Source organism: Schistocerca serialis, chromosome 6 (assembly GCF_023864345.2).
Source record: "Schistocerca serialis cubense isolate TAMUIC-IGC-003099 chromosome 6, iqSchSeri2.2, whole genome shotgun sequence".
Taxonomy (NCBI): domain Eukaryota; kingdom Metazoa; phylum Arthropoda; class Insecta; order Orthoptera; family Acrididae; genus Schistocerca; species Schistocerca serialis.
The window spans coordinates 290914745-290938332 of record NC_064643.1 but is presented as its reverse complement, the minus strand read 5'-3'; the positions used below and the strand labels follow the sequence as shown (position 1 = coordinate 290938332).

At 41.0% G+C, this 23588-nt stretch overlaps 1 protein-coding gene across 1 annotated transcript in view; it reads left to right on the top strand.

Annotated features, from left to right (window-relative positions):
• The window catches only part of LOC126484272 (collagen alpha-5(IV) chain-like), a 609631-nt gene that overhangs the window by 324431 nt on the left and 261612 nt on the right, over nt 1-23588 (top strand). Inside the window, exon 2 of the mRNA XM_050107696.1 lies at nt 9430-9618. Coding sequence (XP_049963653.1) covers nt 9430-9618 — 189 coding nt within the window. The remainder of the gene's footprint in view (nt 1-9429; nt 9619-23588) is intronic.

Sequence of the window (23588 nt, the reverse complement as noted above, 5' to 3'; positions counted from 1 at the left end):
TTTCGTCAAAACTGATCAGATGGTGCTTGAAGTACACCAATTCGAATGGCTGAAGCCGCAGATATGCGTGTTCTATCACCCATCAATGTTATTTATTTGTGAAACGCAGTACTCATGTACAATCTATGTTTAACTATTAACGCATATAAAAAAAACTGTATAACAATAAATAGCAGTAGGTTCGAAAGAGTCATAAATTATGTAATATCTGTCAAAAAGCGAAACACATATAGTGCTTGCAGTCATATTTTCGAAAATAAAAGTTTTTGTTTTGTTCTTTTTTCATTCGTCATCGATGTACGAATGTGGAGTATCAGTTAAGTGATTGAAACACAGCAGAATGAAGCAGCACGTGCTGACATCTAAGTAATGAGATCACTTTGGCTATTGGTACTGGCCCCAGCTGTGCGGATACAATGAAAATTATGTAGCACAGCCACATGCTGTTCCTGTCAGCTGTGTAAACTGCTCGACTCCACTATATTTCACTCACTTTCTTGAAACTCTTCATACTGGATTTTCTGAACAATGTTTAATTTCAAAATATTGAGTTTTGTTATCCATTTTGTGTTTTTTTATGATTTTTAGTGTGAGGGTTAAACGCCATGTCAGTATCGAAACAGATACAGTGCGCCCCTCGCAAAACTTCATGTGCTTGGTGATTAGTAACAGCGAAAACTGATAGTAATAATGAATATTTTCGTAGTATCTGATGGTGATACTTGCCGAATAATGTGTAACTACCCGCTCGGAGAGCCGTACAGTTAAGCGCTGTTTCTAGGGCGGGAAGGTACGCCGGGCTCAGATCGAATCCGCCCGGTGGGATAACGCCGAGAGTGGTGTGCCGGGATGCCACACCCCACTAGGTGGTACCCAACTGTAGCCTCAGTTATACGATTCGCAAACTTTTGGAAAACTTCAACTCACGTACAGATGAATAACACAAAACGGGTGATGGGGTGGCGACAAGAAATGCATCCAGCCACCCCTTAAACTAGCTCTGTCAAATCCGTTAACAACCGTGTCAACCCTGCACCGGTTAGGGACAAAGGCACAAGTAGAAGAAGGTGAACAATGCGCAACTGCTCCACTTCGTCTTCCAGATGAGGACACAGAAAACACTTAATGAAATTCTTAGATTCGTGCACTTGATCATGCCAGTTTGTTGCAATTGTAACATCTAATCACAACAGGTCCATGATCTTTCCCCTCGCCTGCGCTAAAACTGTACCTACTCTCACAGGACGCTGCACTTGTTACTAAATTCCTGTATTTCCTTTACCTGGTCTATTATGCAGTGTTCATTGCCTATTCTTACAACGGGCTGTATACATCTGGTCCTGTTAACCCCATTCTGTCTAGTTATACGGGGCAGTTTAGCTGAGTTGATGGGTTGCAAATGAATGGCGCTAATGAGATAGCAGAATTGTTTCCCGCCAGCTACGCAGCCAGTCAGGTGGGTTTGGTTGTTTGCGTAATAAGCGAGGCGGCCTGGTCTCCCCACGCAGGGCAGGAATCCGGCAGCCTCCCGCTTGGCACCAGCTGGCCGCCTCCTACCCTCAGCTGTTCGCCCCCGTGGGCGCCCAGTGGGGCCCACTGAGGGAGAGTCCAGGCTAGTACTTTCTCCTCACACCCGCTACACTTAACCAGAAACTGCAGGGCTCAAGAGGTCTACACGGGAATCTCAACTGCCTTCTAGACCTACCGTCCACGATCCAAGGAAGAAGATTACACATAGCGAACACGACCACTCATGTGTTCCAAAGATGTTCAGCATAGCTAAGTTGTAGTGCATTTGTAGAGATTCTTTCAAGGCTTGGCCGTGCTCTTAAAACCATTTGCGGACACTTCTAGTCGACTGATAAGGCAAGTTATTTTGCCGTTATCGTCTGCGGGATCGACAGCCATCGTGTATAGAGGAATGAGATATCAGAGGATGAATCATAACAAAATCAATTAAAGATGCTTTCGCTGAGAGGATTAATGGCCATAAGGTATCATGGAAACATTCCAGAGACTATACTGCCCTCATAGCCCTGTGTTCTTCCAAAACTGTTGCAAACTGTCCTACGTTTCTCGCCAGGTATACTGACGTGCGTCCTTTCTAGACATACGAGAAAGACAACTGTGCGAAGTCCTTCATGTGGATCGTCTGTATGAGAAGTAACATTCTATTGAACCACCCATTTCGTGATTTTGAAAATGAAAGAGCCTACTAATTGGCGTCCGCAACTTACTGAAGTGGAGAGGGCGTGGGGGGGGGGGGGGGGGGGGGGGGGATTTGGACCCCTTTGGAATCTGGAGCACAGAGTTTTTATTTATTACGTAGCTGTCATATACTTCTAGAAGTGGCCGGCCCTTGTGGCCGAGCGGTTCTAGGCGCTTCAGTCTGGAACCGCGCGACCGCTACGGTCGCAGGTTCGAATCCTGCCTCGGGCATGGATATGTGTGCTGTCCTTAGGTTAGTTAGGTTTAAGTAGTTCTAAGTTTTAGGGGACTGATGAGCTCAGAAGTTAAGTCCCATAGTGCTCAGAGCCATTTGAACAAACTCCTAGAAGTGATTTCCCGTCATTACGGTAAGCCTTTCGTTTAGCCAGTTGTAGCATTACTCTAGGCTTGTTTTTGTGGCATGAAATCTCTAGCAAGTGACCAACTCATTTATATATTTACATCAAAAATGGCAGTTGTAGAGTCTTCCAGGTTCGCCCCCCTCGCTTCCATGATATTTCTCCAGATGCCCATGAGCGTAATCTTTACAGCCATCAACTTGGAATGAATATCCATTGGCAACAAACCGCCCAAAACTAAGGACAGCATTTCAGTTTATCGATTTGAACGCAACACACGCAACAGTAAGACTTTCAAAAGCCATGTTGTAAAGCTATTCCTCACATCGTAAAGAGAACTTAAGTCAATATGCACCAAGTAGCAATACAGGCAAATAAAAATTTATTGTATACCAGTGCCACTTCTCTGTCACATAAACCTTTCAATTCAGAGCATAAAAGAAAATTTCGTAGTGGAACTTTTCTAATTTCTAAACCTTTTATTTATGATATGTCGTCTACGAAACTAAAATGATCTGTTTTTACACAACGTTTCACTGAAACAAGTTGTACATTATTCTTATTATTTCCTAAACGACTCATCACATACCTATGATCTCGTCCCTCGCCCACGCCCCGTTTCGGCATTGAGTGTTGATCTGAACTTGTTTCTGGAGGACATAGGTGGCACATAATAGACTATTACTAATTTACCCCTTGAAACTACCCAAAACGTAACAAAAACAGAAAAAGTGAGGCGGAGATAGGAAACGGAAGAAACAATATGATAGGAATAAAAAAATATAAAGAAATTTATCACCATTACTGAAATACGAGGAGGAGGCGATCTCCCGTTTCACCCATTTGTGTGGTACATTAAGTACTCGAGATCCAGTCTCCCTTTGGGTCTGGGTTTCACATCCAAACATAAGTTTACGGTCTCTGGACATATTTCCTTTCGTCGTTTAGTTAATCCTTGGCTCGGTATACAACTGGAAGTATTTTAAATAGTCAATATAGTCACTTGACTAAAACGGTTTCGTGTAACGTACCAACCCATGCTTTAGCTTCTCCTACTACGTATAAGCTAGCAGACCCATGCATTAAGATAAACGGAACCTTAGGCGGAATGTGTAGTTTCCGAATAACAAAGAATTCTTTAACAGTGAGTGACTTGTACCGCAGAATACTCGAGACTTAAGTAGCCAATTCTGTGTACTCAAGGGATTTCATGGTCAAGTGCCTTAACTACGAGCAAAGTCATGATCTAAAAGTGGTTCAAGATGTGTGAAGGTTAGGGTTTAACTTCTCGTCGGCGTTAATGTCATTAGGAGCGGGGCGCTAGTTAAGTTGGAGAGAGAGTAATAGAAAGAAAGGATTGGTGGGCTTATTTAAGTAATCTTTTCGGCATTCACCAAACATAATTTCGGTGAACACAAGGAGAGATTATCTGAATGTTGAGTGTGGCATCTAAAATCCGCTCTTCCCTAGTACCAATCCAAAACGATAACTGCCAAGTTACGTAGCTCGACAATAGTACTGAAATATTTCAGAAATTCTGTTAATTTGTTTTAAATACAATGTTCGTAGATTTAAATCGCTAACATTTTTGGAACTTCAGCTCAACTCGTTTCGTTTGACATAGTTGCATTTGTTGCATCATATGGTTCCATTCCGTAGGAATGATTTCTGTTCTGTAACTAATTCACGAACGAAATATTGGCTGGCGAATGAGCGTTGTAATTTAGCCTTGGACCGTAATTTGAAATTTCGTTCGATAGATACATCGCTTTGTTAAATGGCTCAGCATTCTGGAGAAGTAAATGAAACTGTTGTTATTCTCGGACAGTGTTCGCCGTACATGGCCAACCAATTATCTCCGACCATTGGCCACTAGATGAGGCGTTCTATATTAAGACGGTAGAACTTGTTCTATCTCTATCAAGTACGCTGGTCATGACATCACGCGTGTCTTACAGAGGAGTGGCTGATTTGTTGTTGCCGCAGTCGGTTCCCTATAAGTTCACCTAAAGATCGTATTACGAAGGTACCGAGAATAATATTGGTTACACCAACTGTACTACGCAAAAGACCGCAAACGCGAATGTGAGAGCAGCATATTATGATAACTATTCACCCCTCCGGGTACTATGATTTGCCGAGAACGTTGGTTTGACAAATAATACACGAAGGTATGGATAATTTGCAATACGGCTCATGCTTACTCCCCCTTACAAACGAGTTACTGAAAGAAATACGTTTTTAAAAGCAGTAAGAAACTTTTAATGATATTTGATTTTTGACAGTCCTCAAAAATATGAATATAATGAAATAGTGCTTTTAAAAGTTTGCAATTACATTTCTTCGAAAAGTAACACTTTAAATACGCCTACGTTGGCATAAAGTCTGAAGGTACGGGACTGCTTCCGCCCTTTCATGTCCACGTGGTGACAGAGGAGAAATTGTGCTATGCCGACAGTCTTTGCTTTCACTTTTACATCATTTTCTAACTCTTTTGAGACAATTCTCATTACTAACGCCAACCTGAACAATATCGCAATATAACGATTCTCAGTGTCTTTCAGAGTGTCTCCAGTCTCATTAAAAGTCGCGCATGGTCTCATTAAAAAAATTATTGCTTCATTATATCAACACATAAAAATCTGCGATTGTTAACAGCATGGGAATAACACATGTCTTTGTGTACTATCGTATTTTACGAAATTTGTTTAAGTATCGTGAGTCACTTACAATATCTGATGAAAAGTATCTGGACACCTGTTATTGGACTTTAATCTGGGAGTGTCCACTCTTCGCCTTTGCGACCGCTTCAGCTCTGCAGGGGACACTTTCATTGACGTGTCTGGATGTCAGTGGGGGAACGGCAGCTCAGTCTTTCGCAACCGCCGAAACCAGGCAAGGTAGTAATGTTTGACGCTGGGGTCTGGAGTGAAGTCGGCATTCTAGCTCATCCAAAGGTACTCCATTTGATTCAGATCAGGTCTCAAGACAGGCCAGTCCATTTCAGAAACGTTATTGTCCACAAACCATTGCCTCACTTCTGCTTCTTTATGACAAGGTGCATCATCATGCTGATACAGTCATCTTCTCCGAGCTCTTACTGTTCCTCTAATGTACGCAGTATACAATGTTGTAAAATGTGTTCTTATTCTTCCACATTTAGAGTTTTCTTAAGCTCAGTAGGGGGGGGGGAATCACAATTAACCAAGAACTACCCTCCTCCCCCCCCCCCCCCCCCCCCCCCCGTAACAGCACCTCCTCCGCACTTAACTGTTGATATTAGACGTGATGGCATGGAACACTCTGAAGGCATTCGCCATACACAAACCCTTCCATCGGATCGCCTCGGGGGATAGCGTGATTCATCGCTCCAAATCACTCGTTTCCAGTCATACCATGTCCAGTGGCGTCACTCTTTACATCACCTCAATCTCGCTTATCATTGACTGCGGGAATGTATGGTTTATGAGGGGCAGCTCGACCATTGTACCTCATTCTTTTTAAGTCCATACGCACACGGGTTGTACTGGTTGAACTACTGGTAGCACTTTGGAACTTACGAGCGATTCCTTCTGCTGATTTCATGCTATTTTCTGCTACCACACTCCGCAGTGCTCGACGGTCCCTGTCGGTCAGTACATGAGGTCAATCTGCTCTTGATTTATCTGTGGTTGTTCCTCCGCATTTCCACTTCACAATCACATCACCAACAGCCGACTTACGCAGCAGTAGAAGGACTGAAATATCCATGACGGATTTGTTACTCAGGTGACACCCAATGAAAAGTCCACGTTCGAAGTCACTGAGCTATCCTGATCGACCTATTTTGTTGTTAATGCTTCTCTTGTTGTTCCCACCTCTTCCATACTGGCCGGTCCGCCTCTCATGACACGTAGTGGTCATTTTCGCATTACATGGAGCGTCAGAATACATTTGATCAGATGGTGTGTACAATGAGTGTCTTTAAATGTAGATTCTACCTTGACGTTTGTTGCAGAGATAGCCTAGGTAACATTTTAAATGCGAGTTTATGTCTGTGCTACAACAACGATCACGGATGTATTTCTGTCGTCCAACTTATTGAATGAGCGATAGTCACTCACTATCCCTGTCGTAATTACCATGTCTTTAATAGAATAATTAATCTAGCATCAGTATCCATTGATAAGTGACAAACGAAACATACAGCATTCACGTTCCTATTGAACACTCGGTGAGTCTTCTTCCACTGTTGATCCACACTCTGTTCCAGTTCTGAAGCTATGACTTAGGATTAGGTAGTGATACAGCATTACATAGTGTGAAATGTAATAATTACCAGAGTCACAGCGAATTACTATCGAAGAATCGAGGGAGTGAAATTTTTTGTTTTACTTGTTTGATCCTGGAGCATGAAAATGTCTCGTCTGCAGTTAAGTGTTCGTCGTCACAGTGATGCCTATTCAATCCTGACTAGAGGCATTTAATGCAACGGGGATTTAGAAACCCCCTATATATTTCACCATGTCTATGTTATACAATATATCCTGTTTACAGGAGCGTGCGTAAATCAATAGACACAATGAAGAAGGCATGCTTCTTCATAATGATAGATTATAAAATGTTCTATCGTTGTTACATATTAAACCTCTTTACAGAAATCGAAATAAATTTTACCTAAGAGACTGAGAATAAGCAGCTAACAGTCTCTGGATCCATATCTTCGTCTGTTCTCAATCTTCAGCCTACTGGACCTGACTGAACGTGATACCGTACTGATACTAGTTGCGAGTCAAAAAGCACTTAACCCAACTCAGAAGAAGAGAGACAGATGAGCGACGTGCTTTCGCCAGCTGAGTTAGTGCTTCTCTCTAGTCTATCATAGCCGACAAAGAAAAGACCCACTCCGCTCTGCAGAATCAGATTAAATGAGTATTTCATTACGGTCACAGCTTAACGATGTGTATGACAATCAGAATGTTTTACTTATTATTTATTTTTGTTTATGTATTTGTACAGTACGCCGTGATTTTGGCATAGCTTAGAATAGTGTGCACCCTAAATTCTATTGCAGACTGTATCTTTCTAATTAAATAATTATATCTTGTGGAATAAGTACCGCTAACAGCTCTACGTAAGGTCCTGTGTTTCGGACCACAGTCGGTGTCGTAGCATGAAGCCACATCTTCAGGTGTGTGTACTGCGTACGGTGGTAATATCCGGACAAATGAAAATTTTTTAAAGCAAATTTATTAAAATAAATTCAAATGAAGATGAAAATCCTTTTACATATAAGTAGTTGTATCTTTCACGAGTAACATTACTCGATGTAACCCCCTTCAACCGCAATGACCGCCTCCAATGTTGTCCTGAAGCGATCGCACGCACTCTTTAAATCAGCGCTGTCTATATTCGCGAATGCTGCTTCGATAGCGGTGCGTAGAGATGTGACATTGGAGTGTCTCGTCATATTGGTAACTCTTTCGACTATGCTCCAAATAAGGTAGTCCAGGGGCCTGAAATCCGGGCTATTCGGGGTCCAGAACTTCTCTGATTAGAACATGTCAACGTTACCCGATAGTCAGTTTTGGACTAAATAGCTCGTAAGAGACAGTGTACCGCCTATTGCAAGACATATTGTCTCCCCGAGGCCACAGTTACCATCAACGGTTTCACGACATTCATCAAAACTTGCAGACAAACTTCTTTTGTGACTGTTTGTCCCTTTTCAAAGAAATGTTGCGGCATATCACCACCACTGGATACAACACCTAGGACGTGAACCCCAGACTTCCCCGAAGCATTATACTTGGCCTCAACATTGTAAACAGTTAATCTTGGGTATCCGAAGAATCGAACTACTTCAGTGGGCGAACGCCCAGCGCCAAGACTTTCGATAAGCGCGGCTTTTCGGGTGTACTTTGCTCTTCTCCATAATATCTCGGCCATTTTGAGATTCTGACTGTTTACTAGATGTCCATGACTTTCAAGAACGCTAATCGCGACCTTCGGCGGAACTACGATATGGCGGAAAATTCAACTTCGAATTTGTCTGGATTTAAACGCCGCGCCCTGTATAAATGTAGCGTATTTGCAATTTGACAGTACGTTCACTTGGCGTATTACTATTATTTGGACAGTGAATGTTGAGTCTGAAATCCATCCCCGCCTTTGGGTCTCGTACGACATAATTTGTACTCCCACCTGAAGACGTGACTTTAAGCTACGAAACCGGTCGTGGTCCCAAATAAAGGATCTTCAGTTGTTTGCGATTCTCAGTTCACAATAAGCACTTCTACAGCTGCAGTTGCTCTGAACACACAGCTATTTGCAACATAATTATATTTTAAACAAAAGGGTCATTTTTGTACATTACCTGCTAATTGTCTCTGTTTATTCACAACTATTAACTCCTGGTTACCAGGAAGCAACCATCCTGGCTCTAGAGAGTTTCGATTTGAGTCACAACCAACGAGTAAAATATTTCTGATACTTAACTGGCAGTTAATTAGGATATCCTAAAATTTTAGCGTCATAGCACGTTATCGACCCCATTTATAATTGTCTCATCAGTAATTACAATCTGTGTATTTCAGGTTTGCGGCCGATGTTGAATATATCCACAACTACGACATAGCCTTGTGTTGCAGGCCTAACGTACTGTTTCTGGAATGGTGTAATGTGCCCATCGATAAACTGAGATTGAAATGCTGTAATGTGCCCATCAATAAACTGAGATTGAAATGCTGTAATGTGACCTTCAGTAAACTGAGAATGTTCTAACTACATGCACTGCGCTGTTTTTCTGCGTGTATGACTCCTGCGCATTCCGTTTACATCACATAGCACAGTATCTTATGAGACGAATTTGTGTTTGTTGCAGACGTGCAAGGGCAGCCCGGTGAGATGCGACTGCGACAACGTGAAGGGCTCGCCTGGGGCCCCAGGCATCCCAGGTGTGCGGGGCATGGATGGACCACCAGGAGAGATCGGCTTTGACGGGCCGCCCGGACCAACGGGAGAGAAGGGCGCTTTCGGCGAGTTCGGCGCCATGGGGGAGAAGGGGTACAGGGTGAGTACCAAGTTTTAGTTGTTCTCTGCTGTACGTTTGTTACTTCTTTAAGGGGCTAGCACCTGGAACAGTGGAAAAACAGTAGAATAGTCAGAGTAAATGTAATAGCAATAGTAAGTGAGACGGAAGAAGACGCAAAGACACAACTCGACAACTTAAGTAAGGTAGCCAGAAAGGTGGGACTGAGGATCGCCTATAACAAGACAAAGACATTAAACACCACTGCAAACTGGGAAACACCGGAAGGCACTGTGCAAATGGAGGACAAATTTAAATACCTGGGAGAATTTATAACAGGAAGCAACAGGAGCAAGGAGGGAATAACAGAGAGGATAAAGAAGATGAGGTCAGCCTTCTGCATGACGAGAATATATCCACAGAGGCAAAGATAAGCCACTACAAGGCAACCGTGAGAAATGCAGTATTATATGCTGCTGAGACGATGACACTAGGAAGAAATGGGGTAGAAAAACTAGAGAAAGAAGAGAGAAAAATACTAAGAAAAATACTAGGTCCCAAAAGAGGTGGAGAGAAGTGAATGCGAAGACCTAGGGAAGAATTGTACCGGAACATGAGAACAATATCCGGGGAAACCAGACTCAAAAGGGCAAGGTTTGCTGGGCATGTAGTTAGGATGAGTATGGACGAAGAGAGTGTGGGAAACAACAAAGAGGACAAGGGGAAAGACGGGAACCAAGTGGATTGTTGAACTTCAGAAGGACTGGTTGGATTTGGGGATCAAGGTCGAAGGAAAGGAAAATTGGAGGAACAAATATACACCGACAAATATGTCGGAGATCAATGACAGAGGAGAATACAGGAAAAGATTAGAATGTCACCAGTGGAGCCGCGAGGAGAAACGGAAACTGAAGATCTTGGAAGAAGAGCGGGAAAGGAGAAGAGAAAGAATGAAGAGGTTCTGGGAGAAGAAGAGGAAAATCCAGTCCACGAATGGGCTACCCGTGGTCCTACAGAGGCCGTAACGCAAGAAGAAGAAGAGTATAAATAAGAAGGAGAAGAGTCTCGTTGCACCACTCCATGACACATGCAAAACTTCCAATGAAGCAACCGGCTGAAGACTGATGGATGTTGAGAAGGAAGACGGCATCGCAATTCCAAGAACAGTGAGGAGTACGCCGTGCAAAGAAAAATGGAAAGCACAGAATTAACAAAAGAAAAGCTGATTGTAACCCGAATCAGTGATGTGTGGACGGTTGACGCCTATAGCTAGTTTATACAGAACTGGGAAGCGGTTACATCGGCTAGTTATCAACAACATTATGCAAAACCCAATCCAGATAACAACTGATTTCAGAACGGTACTGAACTGTAGCGTATAAATTCTGGTTCTACTGGTGGTTCCATTTGTATAACAGGGGGTAATCAACAACGCCATGTGATACATTGAAGGCGCGAAGTAATAGCTTTATATCAAGAAGAACCACCTTCTAGTTCTAGAGAATGTTGGAACTCGACTTGGTATCGATCTCATAAGCAGATGCAATCATAGTTTCTGACAGAAGACTCCGAGCAAGATCAGATACCATATTAACGTAACAGGATTAGTCGATTTATTTCGTGAATATCGGCAGTGGTAATCAAACTCACTGTTGGATATTCTCCAAGATCTTTATCAAACCAAAACTGACGGACGGTACATTACCCTATCACATCATTTGCGTAGATGCGACCTGTAATGGTAGTGCAAGTGGTCTTTGTAGCTGTTACGGAGGACAACATTTTTTTTCTTTTAAAAAGCTGAGTGGGTGCAGGGAACACATACGTGTACACATCAACTGAGCTGCACAGTGGCACAGTGCCTAGATGATAATTAGGATAATAGCTACAACCGATCTATGCCGAAATCGAATCCGCCTGTCATCTCGAAACGACCAGGACAGTCTCGCACCTGATATACCTGCATATTTCCTACTGCCCACGGTTTGTCGGTCGACTTCAGTAAGAAGCTGTCTCTTAAACAGTCAAGGCACTCTGGTAATTCACCTGCATCCCTTCTTCGTGGAAGCTGCCGAAAGGCTCACTGCCTTGTGGCTATATGTCATTCAGATCCTTGTAATGGCTTTCGATTGCCTCGCGGATACAATCGTGAAGCACCCATGAACGAAAGCTAGGTGTTAATTCCTTCTCTTCAGATTCCTTGTATACAGCCTACTAGGAAGAAATTCAATATATTTCTGTCTATTAGCCTTTCTGAAATAATTTTCAGCCTCTCCAAGTATCTCTTTGTAATTCAAAATGACCCAGCGGGTCACTTTTCCGAATATTATTAACTGGAACATTAGAGCAAATCAAATTGTGTACAGATGAGACACATAGAGTAATTGACATGTCATAGATCTAGCCCAGAGATGACGTTGATATCATGTTTTAAAATTTGGTAGTCATGTGTTGCAGAATAACGTAAGTCAACTGCTTGCTTGATCTGTGGAATAGTTATGTACAGTGACATTCACTGCAAAGCCGAGAACTTTTCTGTTTGCCCCCGCGTGGAGAAAATTTTAAAGTTTACTGCGAGTAATCACAAAACGTTTTTGGACTATGGGTTGGGATGTTCTCATGATAACATACCCAACTATAAATCATGATTTTTGACAGATAGTTTTAGAGGTAAGTGCAATTTCAAGAACATATTGTTATGTTCATTATTTCTATTCCGTATTAAATACTTTTTGCTAGAAACAGATTCAACAGAAGGAGACCTACAAGATGCCGGTGGAGTAAAAAAAAAATTATTATAGACTTTATCGTAACAGAAAGAAGTGGTGTGAAGATCGGTACTGAACAGATTTTACTCGTATAGCGATCACGAACTAGTTAGAATTATTTTCACCTTCAAATTCAGATTGTAATGTTGAAAATGAACGACGAAAAACGTTTCATTCTTGAGCCAAAATGAGCTACAGATATGTCAGAAATCTTTCCGAAATGCTTTTTTCTAAAAAAAAAAAAGTAAATCTGGGACATACGAAATTATTAGTTAAACGAATAAAGGCGATATCGTCCCAGAAATAAAACAAACAGAGCAAGCTTGTCTTAAGCACCCTGCAGTTCATTGATGAAAGCCAATGCAGAGTGACATAGGCGACTGTAAAGCCATAAATAAGATAGTCTAAAATGAAATGAAGAAGATTACGAGGAAATATAATGACCAGCTTCTCATGGACATTCGAAGAAAACCAAACGCGAACATTTTGAAATCTAAGATGGCAACTGCACATCTAAAGTAACCAAGGTGAAGAACAAGGAAGGTCAGATGGTCACAGTAAAGCGTCTTATACTTCGTTCGTGATTTATACCGCAAGGTATATACTCCGTTTAATGGTTGTTGGTGAATAAGAAACTCTTATAGAAAACTGCAGACTGTGCTGCCATCTGCAGCAAGTGTATGTGATGTAACTATAACTGTAATGAATGCTGGGAATAAATGTGTACGCTGAAGTGATTGTGTTGAACTCCGTTAAAAAGTTGTAACTGATAAGGCTGGTGGCGACATGTTTGAGGAAGATGCTTGGTCGCTCTCAGGCGGACGAAGAGAGCCTAAACATCATTTTAGTAGGAACAGAAGCCGCAATAAACTCAAGCGTGTCACTCAAAGAGAGACTGATACAGCGTTGACACCAGTCTACTTCCTAAATGGTGGCAAACAGATAAGATTCCATGTGGACCAGAACCAGCAACAAGGAAGGATCATATCAAAGAGTTCCGACTGAGACGAAAGATCAACGAGGATATTTGGCGTAGACTGAAAAATGAATTCCTCCTGCTCCTAAGAAGTTACCACGAGGTTACGGGATATCCCTTAAGAAGAAAACCAAGAATTGGAGAAGCTGTTCTATGTCAGGAGGACACCAAACAAAAACAGCTGTGGAAGAGAGCAGCAGTGGGGGAAGAAGTGCGGCTTGGCAGAGACAACAAAATAAGATGCATCATTCTTCGGCAGCCTGATGGTACGAAGATCTGTCAACCGGCCCAGCTGGTTATCCCCCTTGACAGAGACCAAGGTGGGAAGGACGTTGGGGATTAAGAGACTCTTACGCCATCTCTCGGCTTCTTGTAGAAAACTGTAGACTGTGCTACCCTCTGCAGTACGTGTTTGCAATATAGCTGTAACTGTAAGGGATGCTCTGAATAAATGTGTGTGCTGAAGTTACTGCGTTGAATTCCTTTAAATATTAAGCAGCACCAATACTAGTGCACTCTCTGAAGCATAACTCCCATCCTAGATCACCAATACTGAAGGAATTCCCGCAGTATCGATAACAGGGGCAGAAAACCATCTGAGTCAAATGAAAAACAAGAAGGGTCTAGGAAGGGATAAAAAAGCTGAAACTATTAAAGAGATATGTCCGAAGCTATTAAAATTCTAAGGCTGTATATACAAATGTACCGAGACTGGAAATATAGGAAAAAACTGGGAAAATGCTGAAATACTTTCGTCCAAGCAGAGCGGAAACTTCAATAATGACTGTCCCGTAAGTCTTATGGCACATCTACAAAATATTATGTTTAAGTCATTACAAACCGATTCATTGAAGAACTGGACTTTTATCAAGAGCCTGAAAAAGCAATTCTCAGCTGTGACTTATTTGTTCTAGACTACTCAATTTGTCCTTGAAAAACACCATGGGATATAACATTAACATACATCTAGCATTTGTCGATACTCACAAAGCACTTGATTCAGTTGAGATGTGTAAATAATGAAAGTACCTAGGAATTCCACTGTCAGAAATGCTTTTGAGTAGTATTTTAAGTTCATAAAACGATGATGATAAGAGTAGATGAAGACCAAAGCGGTTTACAAGGATGACGCGAAATTTCCGAAATTGTTCATTCTATCCGTGAAAAACGTACAGGTATTCAGAGGCATGGCCCAGGATCGTAAAGGGATTCAAATTGATGCCCAGTACCCGAATCACCAACGTCCAGTGAGTTAGCACTGACGATGCAGCTGCTGAAGATGCTTCCAAATATATATGGTTTACCACAAATTATAGTTAAAAAAGTCAACTAATTGGCAGAACTGTCACAAAGAATTACGTTGAGTTTGGCAGCAACAGCCTCACCAACAAGTATAGTCGAGTGTATATGAAAACGGAAGTGCGGACCACATGTCACTTACAATGACAATAAACAGTCAACAAACCTTGGCTCACAAGGGGAAGGCCCCAGACACGGCCAAGCGATTCGGCTCAAATTTTGCAGGCCGCTTGTGTACAACCTAAAACGAACTACTCTAAGATATTTTGGGTCAACACCCTCGAAATTTTGAGAAAATCACCCCTAAAAGTTATGACGAGCAATCGACTCAAAATTGGAGGGATAGATAGATAACTGAAAATATAGCATTTTTCATCATCAGGTACGGGGTCCGCAAACGCAAACTTTTCCAGAAATCGAGGAAAGAAACGTTTACAACTGCCGCTTCTGTACCCACATGGTAAACGCTTTTCGCCGGCAGCGCCGATAGCGCAACGGCCGAGGTAACTGCCTGAGAATCGCAAAACCAGGGTTCGAATCCCGAAGCAACCTCGCGATGCGTTGGTATTTTTCCAAATCTCAATTGATTGGGATAGGAGGGTTAATAAGGTAAGTAAATCAATAGGGAATGATAAAAATAAGGTAGGCAAACTAATTTCCCAAACGCCGTGAGTTAGTAAAGTATTAAACTTTTAAGCCTTGTCACATGAGAACATCTCCGAGTAAGTGTGCTGCGCTGGCAACAAATGCACCTGCGTGAAGCAGAAAAAGAGAGGGAGAGTGATGTCAGACGTAAGTGTATTGGACAGCAGAAAAGCAAAAGACACAAATTGGAGTTTTCTAAGATAACAGAGAACTAAAAACGTGACGTAGGGAAATGTGGCACCGGATAAAGATTAGAAACAAAACGTAATACAGCGCATATCTCTAGGCAAACGAAGGAAATCTGGCAGAATGTGAAGCAAAACGAAGAGATACCCTGTCGCAGATTAAATAATTAATCAAAGTACGCAAGTGTTGAATTCTGAAAGGTGCCTTATAAGATCTAGAGAGACTAGTTTGATATAAAAAGACTCGTATTAGGCAATATTAATTTATCGTCTACACTGTAAAGCAACATCTGAATGAAGGCGCAGCGGTCATTGATGATGCAAGACAACGCTGAATAACAATCATAAAAAAGAAAACATCAGTTGTTAAAAAATTTTTAATCTTTCAAGGTATTAACATAAAACTGAAATTGGGCACTTGCTAGTAGTTTTATATAGTCGGTTCTACCGTAAAAAAGCGGTTTCGTAACACAAGGACAATAGTAAAGCAGTTTTAAACTATGATTAAGTTAGAAGATGTAAGTTATTATTAGAATTTTAAAAGTACTGATTGATTCCAACTTGCCTGCGCTAACTGCCACAGTTATAACAAGTTTTCGAACTTGTATGTTCATTCTAAAATTGTCTCTTTAACATTTTTTATGCAACTTTGAAAGGTGGACAAATTTCGGAAAATAAAAGGTTTACATACAACTGAAACTTCGACAGCACTTTTAATTCGGACAGTTTTCTACTTCTTAATGTTAAAGCTGACAATGGCGCAAAGTATTCATAAAACCGAACAGTAAAAACTCAACAGTCTAAATAACTTGAAACTGCAAGTGCAGGAGGTGTGTCCATAATGGTACTAAAGTATGGCTGAAGGATCTTGCAAACAATATAATTGATTTTCGAAGAAACACCCCACCAGCCATGGCAGCTGTACTTATATTAGAACAACCTGTCAAATACATCATGTGTTATAGCTCGCTGTGCACATGTGGGCAGTGGCCTTACGTTATGAATCCACTTGCGTATCCGCTTAATCTGTTCATAGGTTGTCAAGGACAGTCATAATGTTGTCAACTGGGACAGTAATGACAGGTGATTAAATATACAGATCAGATAGATTTGCGCTGCATTTAATGTTTATGAATCATTTAGATTTTTTCTTATTTGTTTTTATACCCTTCCTGTCTGCTCTCCTGTATATACAAACTCAGTAATGTGGATAGCTGTTGAAACACATTTTACATTATAAAATGATCCAATGCAAATGTATTGATCTGAAGAACTCTGTGACCTAGATTCCCTGCTTTCTGAGACCTGTAGCAAACTCTCTATTTTTCATTATTTACAAGATTTTCAAACAACAAGAAATCATATCTTGAACGAATTTAGCTTAATTGGAAGCACTAAAGTCGATCAGTCGACGTATCTAGATATCGAATTTTCTATCCATTTATATATCATTCTATTAAAAATCAAATCGGACAATTGCTTCATCGAACTCTCTCCACAAGTTCGGAATCGGTATGTAAAAAATTCATTAAATGCTGTCCCTCCACTTCTGTCATTTCTTGAGATTCTCTTTTCTTAAAGCATTTATATAACCAAAGTTTCTCCTTATCCTGGACCTCTCTTTTCATGTGGCTGATGATGATAGAGATTTATACAAAGCATGATGATGTAATTACTTAATCGTTTTCAGATTTCTAATATTGCCTTCTTCCTTTTTGTACTGCAAATATTCCAGTTCTGAAAGCTTTTCTTTATTCTTCCAGCCCAAATCCTGGTCAATCAGGTGTTTGATTCGGGCACCTACTACTCAGCCATCATCTTTTGGTTACCTTCATGTGCTGTACTAAGTCTTGTGAGGACAATGAAATGCATGCCACAGCCCTTACTGTTGTCGGCCGTGCATACTTATCACTATTTAGCTCGGGGTAAATATATCTTCAGTTGCCCTTCTGTCATAAAGGAAATCGCTGTGGTGCCGGCCGATGTGGCCGAGCGGTTCTAGGCGCTTCAGTCCGGAACCGCGCTGCTGCTACGGTCGCAGGTTCGAATCCTACCCCGGACTTGGATGTGTGTGATATCCTTAGGTTAGCTGGGTTTAAATAGTTCTAAGTCTAGGTGACTGATGACTTCAGATGTTAAGTTCCATAGTGCTTAGAGCCATTTGAACCATTTTTTTGAAATCGAATTGCTCTTTTCTAATTCTATGTTCTCGTGGGACATACCCACTCCCTTGGTAACTCATTATTTCTTTTCCTTTATATAGCTACCAAAACCTCTGATATTTATTCTCTAAAGAGCACATTCTAGTTTCAATCGTTTTCTGCATTTGCCCCTGCCTCTGATCATTTCTCTACCCATCTTGAATTATTCTCTGAACTTTTGGTATTCTTCATTAACATATTATTTTCATAGTTCTGCTTCTAACTTATGTTTCTCATTTTTTTAAGGCAGTTCTGCTGTCTAACATGTAACATCATCTAAAATTTATGATTCGAAAGAGTAAGACCACCAGTTACACCGTTCTGTCCCACATACTGCCTGTTTGATATGTCTGACTTCATCCTCAAATCCATTCTTCAGATGCGCCTATTTCAGCTTCCACCAGCTGGAAGAACTCCTTTATGCTCTGCAAGTATAATGTGTCTGTTTAGTTAGTAGCCTCTCTGACCCATAACGTGACAATTGCTCGAATCTTTCAGTTTAGCTTTTAAGCCCAGAATATTGTCACAGTGCGAAGATTTTTTTCCACTTGTCATCTAACGACATCTTCTATAGGTGATATACTCTCTGTTCCCTTCGGTCCACTTGGGCATTGCCTCCGATTGGCGGTCTGGCCTTTCGCTGCATTCCGTCAGAGACCACAACATTCTAAACTAAAGACGGAGTAGGAAGTGAGTTCTTCGAGGGCAAAAAGTTCCCTGAAGTAGCATCTATACCCCGTGTAGAACTTATAGCGATTTTAGAGGGATGTAAATACGCGAAAGAAACTCTAGAAGAAACAGTCTTTATTTTATCAGATTCGCGCTCAATACTGACTCTGTTAAAATGCTATGAAGTCAACAACCCCATAGATAATTTGATATACCACGTTGCAGAAGGAGCTCAGGAGCTTTCCCGCCCAAGTAAGACTACGATCATGTCTTGGGTGAAGGTGCACAGCGAAATAAACTGGAATGATGAAGCAGATACTCTGATTAAGAAAGCTATGCACATTGGTTTAATGAAATATGATCATATTCCACTTGACGATCTCCTACACACCATTAAAACTACAATCAGAGATCGATGGAACAAAAACCTTCAGTGGTCATACGAAAATAATGGGAGCACTATGCTTCAGTAGCACTTAATCTTCCAACACGTCCTTGGTGCCAAAATTGCTGATGCAGCAGAAACTTCGATTCAACTATGGAATATTCCGGCAACAACTCTAACGCCTCAACACGATCACGTGTTCATGTGAATGCGCCAGTGAGGAAGATAATCGCGACAATTATTTGTGTGTGACAGAATATGTGAAGAAACTAATTGCAGTATCTGATTTCCTCTAGCAGCACTTTAGCAACAAACATTCAAACTCTTTTAGCGGCAGAAAACATAAAAGTGTATAAACTCGTATGAAAGAACAAATAAGAATAGAGGGAAGCGATTATTTTTATTTCATTTTTTAAATTTCTTTCATTATTGTGTAGTAAATGAATAGGTACGATTTGTGTTATCAACTCTCCTCTGATATTAATGAAAGTATTTTAAATTTCTTGGATCATTTATTTAATTCCACGTTAAATTAATGTAAAGGATAATTGCTGTTTTTTCGCGGTTCAGGCTGTCGCAGATTTGAATGGTAAAAAACCATTATGAAGCTGGATAAAAGCCAAAAATAAATTTTGAAAAATACACTTTCAAGAATTCGAGACCTCAGCACGGAGTTGTACCTTTCTTCTCGTGAAAGAAGTTAGTCCCACTCGGCGCAGCAATATCTTCACCTATGATGCTATCACCGATCGAGATAGCGCAGTGGCTAAGACTTTGAACTCTTTTCTAGATTAAGGCCTTTCGTAGTTTCCTTTAATTGCTTAAAGTAAATGCTGTGATGGTTCCTTTGAAAACGAGGGAGCCTTCTTGTCCTTCTCCAATCTGAGCTTGTGTTTCGTCTCTAATAATCTCGGCATCGGCGAGACCTTAAACCCTAACTTTAGTTCCTTTTTATTATAATGCCCAGTGCGGAAATATCACTGATCCCACCTTTACGAGTACTTTACCGAACTGCCATCCACATTTTCTCAATAATTCCAGTACCTTGGGTTGCTGACTGTCTCCTGGCACCCTGATAACTTTTCAGAGATTCAAATATTTGAAAGTTACCAATCTTTGGGATACGTTTTACTTAGAAGTTCTCAGTCCAACACGTAACTCGATGCCTTGTCGTTACCCAAAACTTTTGGCTCACTAAGGAAAGGCAGAACTCAATAAACACGAGTTGTACCACCTCGCGCTCTCACCATTAAGATGACGTTGCATGGTGAAGGAAATGAAAGGTGAGAGAGAGAGAGAGAGAGAGAGAGAGAGGGAGACATATTGTTTTTATTTGGTCTCCCCAACGCTTAGGCTCCACCCCTCCCTACCGCATAGCGAGATTTTTCATGCCACTGTGTCCACTCAGAGCCAGCTGGATCTTCTGTATCGCCAGTTAGCTTCTTACCTTTTTGTTAGCCTACCTACATTTGATACTCTCTAGAGCTTTAAAACTCAGATACGAGAACCGTCTACTTTCTCTGCGTAAAGGAAAGTAATAAATAACGCCTGGCGTTGATACGTGAACCAGAAACCATGCAAGCTGAGCAGCTGGTGTTACAGACTGGCGGTTCGTCTTGTTTGGCTTGCAGACCGGTTTTTCTAGGGTATAAAACGCAGTACTATGGCTGGTGTAATCTCAGCAAAAGCAATTAGCATTATATTTATCCTAGAAGTCTCGTCTCGCGGAACAAATCTGCTCTTTATCCATTTACATTCGAAGAGTAATCGCAGACTATTATCTAGTGCTCCGAGACCTTTTTTTTATTTTTGTGCCAAAGTTTATATGGCCATTACCCATTACAACATGACAGGCTATAAAACTGGTTTAATTAGCTAAACTTCTGTTGTTTCCTTTCAATATTGCAGCTTAAAGTAGACATTAGAGCTTAAAGTACGGACTAAAGATCAATAGAAACATATGATGTGGTCTGATCAGTCCCACTTTACACCGTTTATGTATGGAGAACTCCTTTACAATTGTATAATCCAGTCTGTTCTGTTCCAGTTGTGAAACACCGTGGAGCTCTTACTGTAGTATAGTAGTATCAAATTTATTCTCTCCTCAAGGGAATTCAGGTTGTTTTCTTTTCCAAGAACGTCCATATACCATATTAGGTTGATATAGATTTAATCCCGTTCAAACTCTGTGGAACTGATGTCACCTCGGCTACGATATATCTGACCAACAAAAAAATTGTGTAAGGCAGAGTGTTGTGACCATTGCTGAGTAGAATTTAGTTAGATAACTTACAGATTCCTTTAAAAGCCGTATTAAATGAAAACAAATTAACTCGGTAATGAATCGGTTGTCATAAGCCAACGTGAATAGTATCTGCTATCGCTGCGGTTTGTTTCTTTCTTCAAAGACGCGAAACTTCACAGTAACTAAATCTAATACCAAATAACTCTGTTGAAAAAAACTCAGCTGGGTGACGATCTAGAGAATTTTTAGAACCAAAAGCAGTTCGTTTCATAAGACGAAACATACTGATAACAGACATGTAAGCCTATTTCAGACAAAACTAGCGTTAGGCGCTACAAAGAAACGCAGATATTTATGTATAGGAACCCACGGAAGAGATCGGTGTGAGAAATAAGAAGGGATGAAGACATTATATTTACACGCGGAGCAGCAGAAGAGAGAGATTAGATCAATGTCTATAGATACCGCGTCGATCACCGTGGTCATCATTTTCCAACTACTCTTGTAACGGTCTGCTGAGCACAAGTGATCTCCAATCTGTTGAATCTGTTGCTGTCATTATTCATATATTGTTACGGGACGTCTACCCATATCAGGCTTATCTTACTCCATACAGCTTGATTTTGCTCGGATGTTTGAGCATAATTCGTTTTTTTTTTTTTTTTTTTGGCTTTTTCTGTTCTCCTTATTCGCCACACGCTACTGACTCTTATCACTTTCCATCACAATAACAAGTTTCTTGCTTTCCTTAGTATCCTCTCCTCTCTCCTGATTTTATCTCTCTTTCTCGTCTGGTTCGAGTTACTGAATAACACCTATTTCGCTGCTTGGATTTTACTTTGCTGTTTCTCTGAAAGATTTCCGGTTTCCAGGTCTTGAGTTTGTTTCAAATGGTTCAAATGGCTCTGAGCCCTATGGGACTTAACATCTGAGGTCATCAGTCCCCTAGAACGTAGAACTACTTAAACCTAACTAACCTAAGGACATCACACACATATCCAGGCCCGAGGCAGGATTTGAACCTGCGACCGTAGCGGTCTCGCGGTTCCAGACTGTAGCGCCTAGAACCGCTCGGCCTCCTCGGCCGGCTTAGTTTGTTTTCAGCAATGAAAAATTTACAGATCCTTGAACTTTCTGTTCCACAGGAGTTTTCTCTTTTGATTCTTTTGGTATTTTGATGGAAGATAAGAGAAAGATTAAGGTTTAACGACCCGTCGATGACAAGGTCATTAAAGACAGACCACGAATTTGGGTTATGTGTAGGATGGGTAAGTAAATTGGCCGTCTCCCCTTGAAAGGAACTATCCTGTCGTCTACTTTAAGCGATTTGGAGAAAACAAGAAAGACGTAAATGTGGTTTCTGACTCTGCTACTCCGGAAAGCGAGTTCAGTGTTTTAATCACAGTATTCATTCGAATTTATCATGGCGCAAGTTGTTGTCCTTTCATACAACGCCTCCAATATATTGGAAGTCGTTGATTTATCATCGTCCAGCTACCACCAAAGTGCTATTGGAGACCATTCCTTGTCTATTAATAGCTATTTCTTCTCATATTTAAAAGATACTGCTTCAGGGATACAGCAGTTTTTTTTTAATTATATCTACTCTTTCTCCTCATGTAACACAAAATTGCACTGTCCAGAGGTAGAATATTACTATCCTGATGGTGAAGTAATTTTCATCACCAGTATCTGACCAGGCGAGAAATGGTGACATGAAGTTTCTTAGCACGGCAGCGTGTGCCAACACCCTGGATTACATTTTGAAATCCCACGCATTAGCTCATGCTGGACGTTAAGTGACGTGGTTTTTTTGTAGTGGGGACGCTATTTGAGAGGAGTAGGCGGTATCACACCGTCAAGGAACATCCTCTGCCTTCTCTCTCTCTCTCTCTCTCTCTCTCTCTCTCTCTCACACACACACACACACACACACACACACACATACTACACTACCACCACCACCAACAACAACAACATCGCAAACTCTACATTACACTACAACACCCGACGTGTACCCATCACAATCATATACACTAAACAGTAACACATATGGTCACAGAATTTGAACTTCGAAAGCAAGTAGGGGAAAAAAACCACGACGAAAGACAAATATTTGATGTGGTTGTTATTGATCTATATTTCACTGAACTTATCATCCGGTGTTTCTCAGCTACCAGAGTCAAACGACTTTATTTGCAAACGTATGACGTTAGCCAAAGGAAAAGTTTTGGTTTTATAGCCATCAGTCTTTCGATTAGAATGATGCTAGTCTTCATTCTTCTCTGTATTGTGCCTTTCGATTAGAATGATGCTATTTTTCATTTTCCCTATTTGTGCTAATCTTTTTATTTTTAATAGGTAGGACAGCTTCTATAATTTGTTTTGCATATTCTTGTCTATGTCTGTCCCTAACATTTTTCGACTCTTCTGTTTCTTCCTCGCCCAAGTAAGCAGACTCTTTCTGGTGTTTTCCATAGACTTCTTTTGTCTCCCGCTCTTTTCCTTACTTCTTCGTTTCGTACTCCATGCGTCTATACAGTATTCAATATTCACCGATAGCACCACATCTGAAATGCTCCCCTTGTTTCCATATAAATATCTGACTCCAGTAGAGCACTTGCAATGAAGACAGCTTA